Source organism: Rhinoderma darwinii, chromosome 1 (genome assembly GCF_050947455.1).
Source record: "Rhinoderma darwinii isolate aRhiDar2 chromosome 1, aRhiDar2.hap1, whole genome shotgun sequence".
NCBI lineage: Eukaryota > Metazoa > Chordata > Amphibia > Anura > Rhinodermatidae > Rhinoderma > Rhinoderma darwinii.
In genome coordinates, this window is record NC_134687.1 from 563949747 (window position 1) to 563963946 (window position 14200).

At 39.7% G+C, this 14200-nt stretch overlaps 1 protein-coding gene across 3 annotated transcripts in view; it reads right to left on the reverse strand.

Annotated features, from left to right (window-relative positions):
• Positions 1-14200, reverse strand: part of MTX3 (metaxin 3) — a 54570-nt gene that overhangs the window by 11905 nt on the left and 28465 nt on the right. For all 3 annotated transcript variants that reach the window (XM_075838812.1, XM_075838801.1, XM_075838805.1), the window contains exons 4-5: positions 11012-11104; positions 10553-10735 (exon numbers count right to left, since the gene is read on the reverse strand). In XM_075838812.1, coding sequence (XP_075694927.1) covers positions 10553-10735; positions 11012-11104 — 276 coding nt within the window. The remainder of the gene's footprint in view (positions 1-10552; positions 10736-11011; positions 11105-14200) is intronic.

The window sequence follows — 14200 nt, forward strand, 5'->3', positions numbered from 1 at the left end:
GAAAGTGGAAAACGTTGAGAGCTATTATATTTCTAGCAGACCAAGGCTGTAAGGGCACAGAGAGAACCATGGTAGTGCTCCACCGAAATATCTCATTTATTACTTAGTATCTCATAAATTAATGGCACATTAAAAGATTCATTACATGAAATGACCACTAAGATATATTACTAATAACATAAAGACCACCTGTTAATACTTACAGTTCATAAATAAATGTTTCTGTACATTCATATAACTTTACACTAGGTCTACATATTGGATGATTGCTGTGAATCAAGAATCCAAAGCTTTATCTGAAAAATGTTTATTCCCTGTAAACTGTCTCGGCAATGGGCTCAATCTATAAAACTACTGTAGCCATAGAGGAGAGCATTTGGACAAAGCAACCAATCAGAACACTTTCCTTTACTTACGTACACTGGAAAGCTAAAGCTGCCTGATTAGTTGAGATAAGCAGTTCCTTCAGTTTAACGCGTGCAATTAAGTATAGGTATTTAGGAGTGTTTACGGACACCGTTAAGGTTAATAAATGTTGCGACTAGTTTATAAATATGAAAGGTTATGGACATCTTTGACCAGGGAAAAAATATATTATTACATACACCTTTCAGCCATAAAACCACTCACAGATTAAGTGAATAACATTGATTATCTGGTTACAATGACGTCTGTCAAGAGGTGGGATATATTAGGCAGAAAGTGATCAGTCAGTTCTTGAAGATGATGTGGCCCCTGAGGCGGTCATCTGCGGCCCACGGGGCACCGCAGCTCCCTCGGGAGAGGAAAGAGAAGGCCAAAGGAGGAGTGCGCTGGCGAATGAAGAAGCCCCTGACGTCACTGTCCATATATGGACAGTGATGTCAAGGGCTTCCCCAGAGTTCCGGAGTAGAGCCTATATACTAGTGTTCTGCTCTGGGACTTCGGCTCTGAGGTTACCCCTGACATCACATTCCGGTCCAGGAGGACACCCTGATGTCACTGTTTATGGACAGTGATGTCATGGGCTTCTCCAGCAAAGGATTCCCCGGCCTAAGCGTCGGCAATGCTCTGGCTGGGGATTCCACTCCTAGAAGGAGCCCCAATGGAGCTATCTATAGGGTGCGTGTGTGTGGCACTATCTACAGAGGGCACTGTGGCATTATCTACAAAAGCACTGTGGCATTATCTACAGGGGCTGCCCAATCTTCATATTCTTGTGACTGCCAAATGCTGCCAACTGAGCAGCCAGACTGCATTCAGTGACACTTAAACTGGATTGTTAAAATAAGCACGTGGTGTAAACTCACTAATTTACATTAAGTTTAAACCTAGCTCTATTATTATAGTAATATAGTATTGTTATAGTAATGTTGCATTATTATAGTAATGTTGTATTATAGTAATGTAGTAGTCTTATAGGAATGTTGTATGGTTATAGTAATGTATTATTATAGTAATCCAGTATTATTATAGTCATGTAGTATTGTTATAGTAATGTAGTATTATTATAGTAATGTAGTATGGTTATGGTAATGTATTATTATTATAGTAATCCAGTATTATTATAGTAATGTAGCATTGTTATAGTAATGTAGTATTATAGTAATGTAGTATGGTTATGGTAATGTATTATTATTATTATTATAGTAATGTAGTATTGTTATAGTAATGTAGCATTGTTATAGTAATGTAGTATTATAGTAATGTAGTATGGTTATGGTAATGTATTATTATTATAGTAATCCAGTATAATTATAGTAATGTAGTATTGTTATAGTAATGTAGTATTATTATAGTAATGTAGCATTGTTATAGTAATGTAGTATTATAGTAATGTAGTATGGTTATGGTAATGCATTATTATTATAGTAATCCAGTATTATTATAGTAATGTAGTATTGTTATAGTAATGTAGTATTATTATAGTAATGTAGCATTGTTATAGTAATGTAGTATGGTTATGGTAATGTATTATTATTATAGTAATCCAGTATTATTATAGTAATGTAGTATTGTTATAGTAATGTAGTATTATAGTAATGTAGTATGGTTATGGTAATATATTATTATTATTATAGTAATGTAGTATTGTTATAGTAATGTAGTATTATAGTAATGTAGTATGGTTATGGTAATGTATTATTATTATAGTAATCCAGTATTATTATAGTAATGTAGTATTGTTATAGTAATGTAGTATTATTATAGTAATGTAGCATTGTTATAGTAATGTAGTATGGTTATGGTAATGTATTATTATTATAGTAATCCAGTATTATTATAGTAATGTAGCATTGTTATAGTAATGTAGTATTATTATAGTAATGTAGTATGGTTATGGTAATGTATTATTATTATAGTAATCCAGTATTATTATAGTAATGTAGTATTGTTATAGTAATGTAGTATTATAGTAATGTAGTATGGTTATGGTAATGTATTATTATAGTAATGTAGTATTGTTATAGTAATGTAGTATTGTTATAGTAATGTAGCATTGTTATAGTAATGTAGTATTATAGTAAAGTAGTATGGTTATGATAATGTATTATTATTATTATAGTAATCCAGTATTATTATAGTAATGTAGTATTGTTATAGTAATGTAGTATTATTATAGTAATGTAGTATTATAGTAATGTAGTATGGTTATGGTAATGTATTATTATTATAGTAATCCAGTATTATTATAGTAATGTAGCATTGTTATAGTAATGTAGTATTATAGTAATGTAGTATGGTTATGGTAATGTATTATTATTATTATTATAGTAATGTAGTATTGTTATAGTAATGTAGCATTGTTATAGTAATGTAGTATTATAGTAATGTAGTATGGTTATGGTAATGTATTATTATTATAGTAATCCAGTATTATTATAGTAATGTAGCATTGTTATAGTAATGTAGTATTATAGTAATGTAGTATGGTTATGGTAATGTATTATTATTATTATAGTAATGTAGTATTGTTATAGTAATGTAGTATTATAGTAATGTAGTATGGTTATGGTAATGTATTATTATTATAGTAATCCAGTATTGTTATAGTAATGTAGTATTGTTATAGTAATGTAGTATTATTATAGTAATGTAGCATTGTTATAGTAATGTAGTATTATAGTAATGTAGTATGGTTATGGTAATGTATTATTATTATAGTAATCCAGTATTATTATAGTAATGTAGTATTGTTATAGTAATGTAGTATTATAGTAATGTAGTATGGTTATGGTAATGTATTATTATTATTATAGTAATGTAGTATTGTTATAGTAATGTAGTATTGTTATAGTAATGTAGCATTGTTATAGTAATGTAGTATTATAGTAATGTAGTATGGTTATGGTAATGTATTATTATTATAGTAATCCAGTATTATTATAGTAATGTAGTATTGTTATAGTAATGTAGTATTATAGTAATGTAGTATGGTTATGGTAATGTATTATTATTATTATTATAGTAATGTAGTATTCTTATAGTAATGTAGTATTGTTATAGTAATGTAGCATTGTTATAGTAATGTAGTATTGTTATAGTAATGTAGTATAATTATAGGAATGCAGTATTTTTATAGTAATGTAGTATTATAGTAATGTAGTATGGTTATGGTAATGTATTATTATTATAGTAATCCAGTATTATTATAGTAATGTAGTATTGTTATAGTAATGTAGTATTATAGTAATGTAGTATGGTTATGGTAATGTATTATTATTATTATTATAGTAATGTAGTATTCTTATAGTAATGTAGTATTGTTATAGTAATGTAGCATTGTTATAGTAATGTAGCATTGTTATAGTAATGTAGTATTATAGTAATGTAGTATTGTTATAGTAATGTAGTATTATTATAGTAATGTAGTATTATAGTAATGTAGTATTGTTATAGTAATGTAGCCTTATTATAGTAATGTTGCATTGTTATAGTAATGTAGTATTGTTATTATAGTAATGTAGTATTATAGTAATATAGTATTGTTACAGTAATGTAGCATTATTATAGTAATGTTGCATTGTTTTAATAATGTAGTATTATAGTAATGTAGTATTGTTATAGTAATGTAGCATTGTTATAGTAATGTAGTATTATAGTAATATAGTAGTCTTATAGGAATGTAGTATTATTATTATTATAGTAATGTAGTATTATTATAGTAATATAGTATTGTTATAGTAATGTAGCATTGTTATAGTAATGTAGTATTATAGTAATATAGTAGTCTTATAGGAATGTAGTATTATTATTATTATAGTAATGTAGTATTATTATAGTAATATAGTATTGTTATAGTAATGTAGCATTATTATAGTAATGTTGCATTGTTATAGTAATGTAGTATTGTTATAGTACTGTAGAATTATTATAGTAATGTAGTATGGTTATAGTAATGTAGTATTATTATAGTAATGTAGTAATGTCATAGTAATGTAGTATTATTATAGTAATGTAGTGTTATAGTAATGTAGTATTGTTATAGTACTGTAGAATTATTATAGTAATGTAGTATTGTTATAGTAATGTAGTAGTCTTATAGGAATGTAGTATGGTTATAGTAATGTATTATTATTATTATAGTAATGCAGTATTATTATAGTAATGTAGTATTGTTATAGTAATGTAGTATTGTTATAGTAATGTAGTTTTATTATAGTAATGTAGCATTGTTATAGTAATGTAGTATTACAGTAATGTAGTCGTCTTAGGCCCCATGCACACGAACGTGATTTTGCGGCCGCAATTCCCCCGCAAATCCACGGGAGAATTGCGGCCCCATTCATTCCTATGGGGCCATGCACACGACCGTGGTTTTCATGGTCCGTCCATGGCCCGGGAGCCTGGACCGCAGAAAGAACGGACATGTCTTATTACGGCCGTGTTCTGCGGTCCAGGCTCATTGAAAATAATGGTCGCGGCCATGTGCATGGCCCGCGATTTGCGGGCGGCTCGCGGCTGACAGTCCGCTGCCGACCAACCCGAAAATCACGGCCGTGCACATGGCTACGGTCGTATGCAGGGCCGCCATCAGGAATTTCAGGGCCCCCTACAGCTACATTTTCTGGGCCCCCCTACCGTGGCACCGCCTGTTAACGGTACTCCGTCCAGTACTATATCATGGTACCCAGGGCCGCCATCAGGGGGGGTATTAGGGGTACTGATGTGAGAGGCCCGGCCAAACCTAATTGAAAGGGGGGCCCGGCAAACTGCCGCGACTTGCCTTTGGTAGAAAAAAAACAGGCCCCGTTTTTTTCACCAAAAGAATGTCATGAGCTGCGGGCCCCCCTTTCAATTAGGTTTGGCCGGGCTTCTCACATCAGTACCCCTAATACCCCCCCTGATGGCGGCCCTGGGTAGCATGGGGGCCGTCAAACACCGCCGCCCGTGCGACCGATCACGCGCACCACGCAAACTCCCGCGCATGCGCACCGGCGACCGCCTGGAAGCGCGCACCGAATTTTGAGGCAGATTTTGACCTGCCCACACTATCTTGCCGCGTTTTTTGCCTGCGGCGATTGAGGACAGCAGACAGAAAACGCAGCGAAAAATGCATTTTCTGCCTCCCATTGATTTAGATGGGAGGTCAGAGGCAGAACCGCGACAAGAAAGGACGTGCTGCTTTTTCTTTTTTCCGCGACTGGCTCCCATTGATTTCAGATTAAATCAATGGGAGGCGGTTTTGGAAGTTTTTTGGTGCTGATTCTGACGCAGTGTCCGAGTCAATATCAAGGCCCAAAAACGTTGAACTGGGCCTTATTGTTAGGGCTTATTCAGACGAACGTGTAATACGTCCGTGAAACGTGTGTGATTTTCACGCGCCTTGCACAGACCTATGTTACTCTATGGTGCCGTGCAGACTGTCAGTGATTTTCACGCAGCGCAAGTCCGCTGCGTAAAACTCACGACATGTCCAATATTTGTGCATTGTTCGCGCATCACGCACCCATTGAAGTCAATGGGTGCGTGAAAATCACGGCCAGCACTTCCGCAGCCGTATAAACTATGAATGAAAACAGAAAAGCACCGCGTGCTACAAACATACAAACAGAGTGTCATAATGATGGCGGCTGCGCGAAAATCACGCAGCCACCCATCATACGCTGCTGACACACGGAGCTGTTATGGACCTTTTGCAAGCGCAAAACGCCACGTTTTTGCGCGCGCAAAAAGTACACGCTTGTGTAAATCCGGCCTTAGGGTAGGAACACACTAGGCATGAACACTGCGGATTTTATGCAACACATTTTATTGTGGAAAATCCGCAGCGTATCACAGTCGCAGCAGAGAGGATGAGATTTGAACAAATCTCATCCACACGCTGCAAAAATAATGGACCTGCAGTGTGGCTTTTTGGCTTTTTAAGTCGCATGTCAATGTATTCTGTGGAATCGGCGCTCCTCTGTTGCAGAAATGCTGCGGTTCTGCCGCAAAAATCACAAATGAGAAAAAAAAAAAAAGCCACTTTTTTAAATTGATAAAGTTTAGACTTGCCCCGGCCGTAGTCCTGGTGACGCGATCCTCTATTCTTAGCGTAGCCCCGCCTCCTGTCATGACGTTTCATCCCATGTGACTGCTGCAGCGGTCACATGGTCTACAGCGTCATCCCAGGAGGCGGGGCTACGTTCAGAAGAGAGAGATGCGTCACTTAAACTACGGCCGGGGTAAGTCTAAACTTTTTTTTCCCTGCAGGATTCCCGCAGCGGACACGCCTCACGAAACCTGCGCCACTATTTGGTGCGGTTTTGCTGGCGGAATTCCCTGCGGCTCCCGGGATAAGCTGTGTAGTTTTACTCAGCATATCCGCCTAGTGTGTCCCTTATGATGTCGCTCCTGGAGCTGCTGCCGCTCTCTAAATAGGCAGTTGGTCCAGTAGAATTTGGAATTATTTTTTTTTGTGAACCAGCTTAAAAAAATACAAAACTTTTGTGTTAGGGGCTGTTCACATCACTGTTCGCTTCCGCTCCGGGGTTCCGTCTGAGGTTTCTGTCGGGTGAACCCCTCAACGTAAAGTAAAAGTGATAGCACAGCTTCCGTTTGCATCACCATTAGCGCAGTCGACTGCGCTATTAATTCCGTCCGAAAACCAGCCGGAATGGTGACGAACGGAAACCATTAGCGATGTTTCCGTCACCATTGAGATCAATGGTGACTGAAACGGAAGCTGTGCTGTCACTTTCACTTTCCGTTGCGGGGTTCACCCGACAGAAACCTCAGACGGAACCCCGGAGCGGTGGTTCGTCACCATTCCGGCTGGTTTTTGGACGGAATTAATAGCGCAGTCGACTGCGCTAATGGTGATGGAAACGGAAGCTGTGCTATCACTTTCACTTTCCGTTGCGGGGTTCACCCGACAGAAACCTCAGAAGGAACCCCGGAGCGGAAGCGAACAGTGATGTGAACAGGCCCTAACACAAAAGTTTTGTATTTTTTTAAGCTGGTTCACAAAAAAAAATAATTCCAAATTCTACTGGACCAACTGCCTATTTAGAGAGCGGCAGCAGCTCCAGGAGCGACATCATAAGGGACACACTAGGCGGATATGCTGAGTAAAACTACACAGCTTATCCCGGGAGCCGCAGGGAATTCTGCCAGCAAAACCGCACCAAATAGCGGCGCAGGTTTCGTGAGGCATGTCCGCTGCGGGAATCCTGCAGGGAAAAAAAAGTTTAGACTTGCCCTGGCCGTAGTCCTGGTGACGCATCTCTCTCTTCTGAACGTAGCCCCGCCTCCTGGGATGACGCTGTAGACCATGTGACCACTGCATCAGTCACATGGGATGAAACGTCATGACAGGAGGCCGGGCTGCGCTAAGAATAGAGGATCGCGTCACCAGGACTACGGCCGGGGCAAGTCTAAATTTTATCAATTTAAAAAAGTACCTTTTTTTTCTTCTCTTGTGTGATTTTTGCGGCAGAACCGCAGCATTTCCGCAACAGAGGAGCAGCGATCCCACAGAATACATTGACATGCGACTTAAAAAGCCAAAGCCACACTGCAGGTCCATTATTTTTGCAGCGTGTGGATGAGATTTGTTCATATCTCATCCACTCTGCTGCGACTGTGATACGCTGCGGATTTTCCACAATAAAATGTGTTGCATAAAATCCGCAGTGTTCATGCCTAGTGTGTCCCTACCCTAAGGCCGGATTTACACAAGCGTGTGCTTTTTGCACGCGCAAAAAACGTGGCGTTTTGCGCATGCAAAAGGTCCATAACAGCTCCGTGTGTCAGCAGCGTATGATGCGCGGCTGCGTGATTTTCGCGCAGCCGCCATCATTATGACACTCTGTTTGTATGTTTGTAGCACGTGGTGCTTTTCTGTTTTCATTCATAGTTTATACGGCTGCGGAAGTGCTGAGCGTGATTTTCACACACCCATTGACTTCAATGGGTGCGTGATGCGCGAACAATGCACCAATATAGGACATGTCGTGAGTTTTACGCAGCGGACACACGCTGCGTGAAAATCACTGACAGTCCGCACGGCACCATAGAGTAACATAGATCCGTGCGAGGCGCGTGAAAATCACGCACGTTGCACGGACGTATTACACGTTCGTCTGAATAAGCCCTAACAATAAGGCCCAGTTCACAGAGTTTTTGGCCCTTGATATTGACTCGGACACTGCGTCAGAATCAGCACCAAAAAACTTCCAAAACCGCCTCCCATTGATTTAATCTGAAATCAATGGGAGCCAGTCGCGGAAAAAAGAGAAAGCAGCACGTCCTTTCTTGCCGCGGTTCCGCCTCTGACCTCCCATCTAAATCAATGGGAGGCAGAAAATGCATTTTTCGCTGCGTTTTTTGTCTGCTGTCCTCAATCGCCGCGAGCAAAAAACGCAGCAAAAAAACGCGGCAAGATAGTGTGGGCAGGTCAAAATCTGCCTCAAAATTCTTTAAGGAATTTTGAGGCAGATTTTTTTTTGCCTGCAAAATACTGTGTAAACAGGGCCATACATAAACAACACTTTGACATTAATTTACTCACTGTGTCAGAAGAGCTGCTCCCACTCCAGTCCTCTTCCGGCGATGTCTTCCAGGGGAGGTCTTCGGTCCAGACGTCCAGTCCTTCACCTCCAGCCAGGCTCCAGGTAAGTTTTGTCCATGTGTGTCCGCGGCTGCGCGCGCTTCGTTCGCGGGTGCGCGCGCGGCCGGTCGCGGGTGCGCGCGCTTCGTTTGCGGGTGCGCGCGCGGTCGATCGCGGGTGCGCGCGCGGGCGGTCTCCAGTGCGGGCGTTCGTGGATGCGCGCACGCGCGGCAGTTTCATTGTGCGCGCGATCGGGTGCGCGCGCGGGCGGACGGTTTGACGGCCCCCCATGACGAGGGGAGGGGGCCCGCAGCAGCAGCAGCAGCAGCAGCTCACGACATTCTTTTGGTGAAAAAAACGGGCCCCATTGCAGGGGCCCGTTTTTTCCTACCAAAAGAATGTCGAGGCAGTTGCCGGGCCCCCCTTTCAATTAGTTTTGGCCGGGCCCCTCACACCACTACCCCTAATACCCCCCTGATGGCGGCCCTGGTCGTATGCATGAGGCCTAATACGAATGTAGTATGGTTATAGTAATGTATTATTATAGTAATCCAGTATTATTATAGTAATGTAGTAGTATAATAGTAATGTGGTATTGTTATAGTAATATAGTATGATTATAGTAATGTAGTATGGTTATAGTAATGTATTATTATAGTAATGTGGTATTGTTATAGTAATATAGTATTATAGTAATGTAGTAGTATAATAGTAATGTGGTATTGTTATAGTAATCCAGTATTATTATAGTAATGTAGTATTATAGTAATGTAGTATGGTTCTAGTAATGTATTATTATAGTAATCCAGTATTATTATAGTAATGTAGTATTGTTATAGTAATGTAGTAGTATAATAGTAATGTGGTATTGTTATAGTAATATAGTATTATTATAGTAATGTAGTATTGTTATAGTAGTTCAAATAACGAATTGATTAACAATAATTTTGTATTGTATCAAATTTTAAAGTAATGCGACCCGTCAACTTCACATTTTTTCTATGTGCGGCCCATTTACCCGGCCGAGTTTGAGACCCCTAATCTAAGCCATCACGGCTGATTCAGAGACTGAGATCGGGGCTGGTTTAGCAGAGGATTTGAGCCAGGCAGCCAGCCTCTTTGTCCACGTCACCGACACATAATGAGGAGGTCCCGGAGCCTGTGATGAAGCGTCACAGCTACAACAGCAGGTTCGAACTTTCAGGTCCACGAGGCTGGGACTGAAAACCTGCAATCCATGCACGTTTGAAAGCTTAAGTATATTAGCACGTTTTTTTTTATTTGAAAAATGCTAAATAAGAAATAACTTATCTCTTCATTGGACAACCCCTTTAATGTTTGAACAGTGGGGGTACTACCTCCAGGAACCCAGCCGATCAGCACAATGAAGAGGAATTGGCGGTCATGCGAGTGCCGCGGCTCTTTTATTGCCTACATAGGCTCATCTGTATAAGCGGTTTTGCCTCATATTGCAGCTCATCCCGTTTTAAAGACACTGGGTAGATACAAAAGATTTTTACATAGACACTCTGCAATTACCTGAGCTTCAACTTCATTCAGGCTGTATAGAGGTGGCTGTCCCTTGGTCACCATAATTCTATTCACAGCTTCTCTAGACAGCTTTCCAGGCAAGTAAAATCTTAGGAGGAATGGAGTCCGTGAAGCATACCAGGGCCGTGTCACACTGGAATAATTGTCAGAGTCAACCCAAAATGTATGTAGCTGTGACAACATTAAAAAAGGTTGGTAAGAACAAATGGTACCTGTTTTACAGATTATTTTATTATTTCATTTATCATGTGTGAGGTTATGCACCCCTTGAAGCTGACGTTAATGAAAATTATTTGTGGAGTGTGAAGACAAATGTTACAATGTTTGTCCAATTTTAAATTTTTAACATGCGCAATTTACGCCAAAATCAGGCGTAAAGTAAATAATAAATGTCAGCTAATAACTGAATACTAAAAGGCATTTCTAAGACAACATATAAATACGTACTATTGCAGGAAACAGCTTCTCTTCAAGTAGGGCAACGTATGCCAGGGTGTCAGATCCCTCTCTCGCTGATAACACATAATCAGCATTATATTTCTGTAAAGAATACAGATAAAACATATTAAGTGGTAAACATGGCCCCAAAAATTCAAAGGGACAGTAAAAAGACATATCCCGCTTGCAGGTAGACAAAACCATTGTTGTGAGAAGTTTGTCCAATCACTCATTTTAGAAAAGCCACCAAACCCAGTTGCTTCGCAGTAATGTCAGTCAGACCCTTATGTTTAAAAAAGGCCACTCACCCAGGATAAAGCAATTTCTTTCCAAAAGCTAAATTGACTCTTAGGCCTTATTCACACAACAGTGAAAAACGTCCGTCACACGGCCGTTTTCAGAACAATGATGTTCTATGGGTGTATTCACAGGGCCGTTTTTTTAACGGCCCGTGAACATTGGCCGTCAAAAAAATAGGACATGTCCTATTTTTGGCAGTTTTCACAGCCAGACGGCCCTCATAGAAGTCAATGGATCCGTTTTTAATGGCTGTCAATACATGTAACAACAGTTAAAAATGGATCTGTGACATGGGTATTCAAGAGGCAAGGGAACTATTGGTTCCCTTGCTGGCTATCGGCGGTGGGGGTCTGTGTGGCATCATCTACCTGTGTGGCATCATCTACAGGGGGTCTGTGTGGCATCATCTACAGGGGGTCTGTGTGGCATCATCTACAGGGGGTCTGTGTGACATCATCTACAGGGGGTCTGTGTGACATCATCTACAGGGGGTCTGTGTGGCATCATCTACAGGGGGTCTGTGTGGCATCATATACAGGGGGTCTGTGTGGCATCATATACAGGGAAGCTGTGTGGCATCATCTACAGGGGGCTATGTGCCATCATCTACAGGGGGGCTGTGAAACAGTCTTGACAATGACCTTCCTTTGGGTGTTTTCATGGGTTGGGACAAAAAAAAAGCCTGAAAAATGAAATTCATCAGTTTTTTTTTAATGGCCATTAAAAACGGGTGCAAAATGGATGTCAAACAGCCATTAAAAATGGACAGATGGACTGGTAATGGATGAAAATTTGGAGACACACTGATGCAAAACGGCCATGAAAAACTGACAGTTGATCAGTTTTTAATGGCCCTTTTTTACACTGTCATGTGAATATAGCCTTAGACAAGTTTCCTATACTTATTAGACTGGAGGCATAAATATTTGTGCAAGATGTGCAATATTTGTGCAAGATGCGACAAGATGTGTAGAGAAAAGCACTGGAAATTGTCTGACTGGTGCATGCCAACTCCCAGACTGCCATCTTCTCAATGCGGTGGAGAAAGACGGAGTGCAGAAATGTAGCTGTTTTACATGGCTTAGAGGTCTTTGCAAGCTTCTGGACAAATTAAACTACTATTAAAACAGATGACTTCACCTTTTCGGGATAGAGGATCTGTCAGCTCTCCTGTCTGATTTTGTAAACACTTCCACATAAAAAAAAACTATTTGAGAGCATATTTTCTTAGAATATGGCACCATCACTCTGTTATTCCTCCTGAAAATGTATAAATTAATTTTAAAAATGGGCATTAACTTTCCCTCTGTCAATAGCATGTGTCCCTTCATAATCTGACACTGTCAGCACTAATTGGGAACGGTAACAAGGGGAACGGTAACAGCTAGTTGTCAATTTATTCATCTACATTTCCAGTAGGATTAACAGAGGAATGACAATGTTCTATAAAAAGATGTTCCAGGATTGTTATTTAAAGGGCATTACAAATATTAATTAAAACAGACAAATCAGGAGAGCTGACATATCCACTTTAAAGAGGCTCTGTCACCAGATTTTGCAACCCCTATCTGCTATTGCAGCAGATCGGCGCTGCAATGTAGATAAGAGTACCGTTTTTTTGTTTTTTTTAAACGAGCATTTTTGGCCAAGTTATGACCATTATTATATTTATGCAAATTAGCCTTTCTTAAGTACAACTGGGCGTGTTTAAAGTTATGTACAAGTGGGCGTGTATTGTGTGCGTACATCTGGGCGTGTATTGTGTATGTACAACTGGGCGTGTTTACAGTAAAAGTACAACTGGGCGTGTATTATGTGTGTTACATCTGGGCGTGTTTACTTCTTTTACTAGATGGGCGTTGTGTATAGAAGTATCATCCACTTCTCTTCGTCAACACCCAGCTTCTGGCAGTGCAGACACAGCGTGTTCTCGAGAGATCACGCTGTGACGTCACTCACTTCCTGCCCCAGGTCCTGCATCGTGTCAGACGAGCGAGGACACATCGGCACCAGAGGCTACAGTTGATTCTGCAGCAGCATCGGCGTTTGCAGGTAAGTCGATTTAGCTACTGTCTGCACTGTCTGCACTACGCTGTGTCTGCACTGCCAGAAGCTGGGCGTTGTGAAGAGAAGTGGATGATACTTCTATACACAACGCCCAGCTAGTAAAAGAAGTAAAAACGCCCAGATGTACACACACAATACACGCCCAGTTGTACTTTTACTATGAACACGCCCAGTTGTACTTTAGAAAGCCTCATTTACATAAATATAAAAATGGTCATAACTTGGCCAAAAATGCTCGTTTTTAAAAAAAACAAAACGTTACTCTTATCTACATTGCAGCGCCGATCTGCTGCAATGGCAGATAGGTGTTGCAAAATCTGGTGACAGAGCCTCTTTAAGCAGAGATGAAGAAGACGCTTTTTTGTATTGAAGCAAGCCAAACAAATGATCAATCTCAATGTGAAGTCAGGAACAATGCAATTATTACTGTTCACACCACGTTTCTGCTATTGCTTGAAGGACGTCCTTAGATACTGAGGGCTTATGTAAGCACATTATAATATACACTAGTGGTTGACATACAAGTGTAGTGTTGTATCATAGACCATATAAAGAACTGACCACATTGAGATCTAGGTATTTGTACAGTGGTTCACCACAGCATACTACTGCAGTTTTTTTTTCATTCTGATCTATTTTGGCAAAATCTGCCATAGAACTCCAGCAGAATAGAAAAAAGTGTTAAATTCAGTAATTGCAGTGGGATAAGTGGACCACTTGAGATGCGGGCTGCTCTTCAAAAAGCTACCGCAGTCTGCTGTTCTAGCTTAGGAATCAGATCAATTTCTACTTACTAGTTATTAAAAATGTGCCAGTAAAAAGATACAAGCA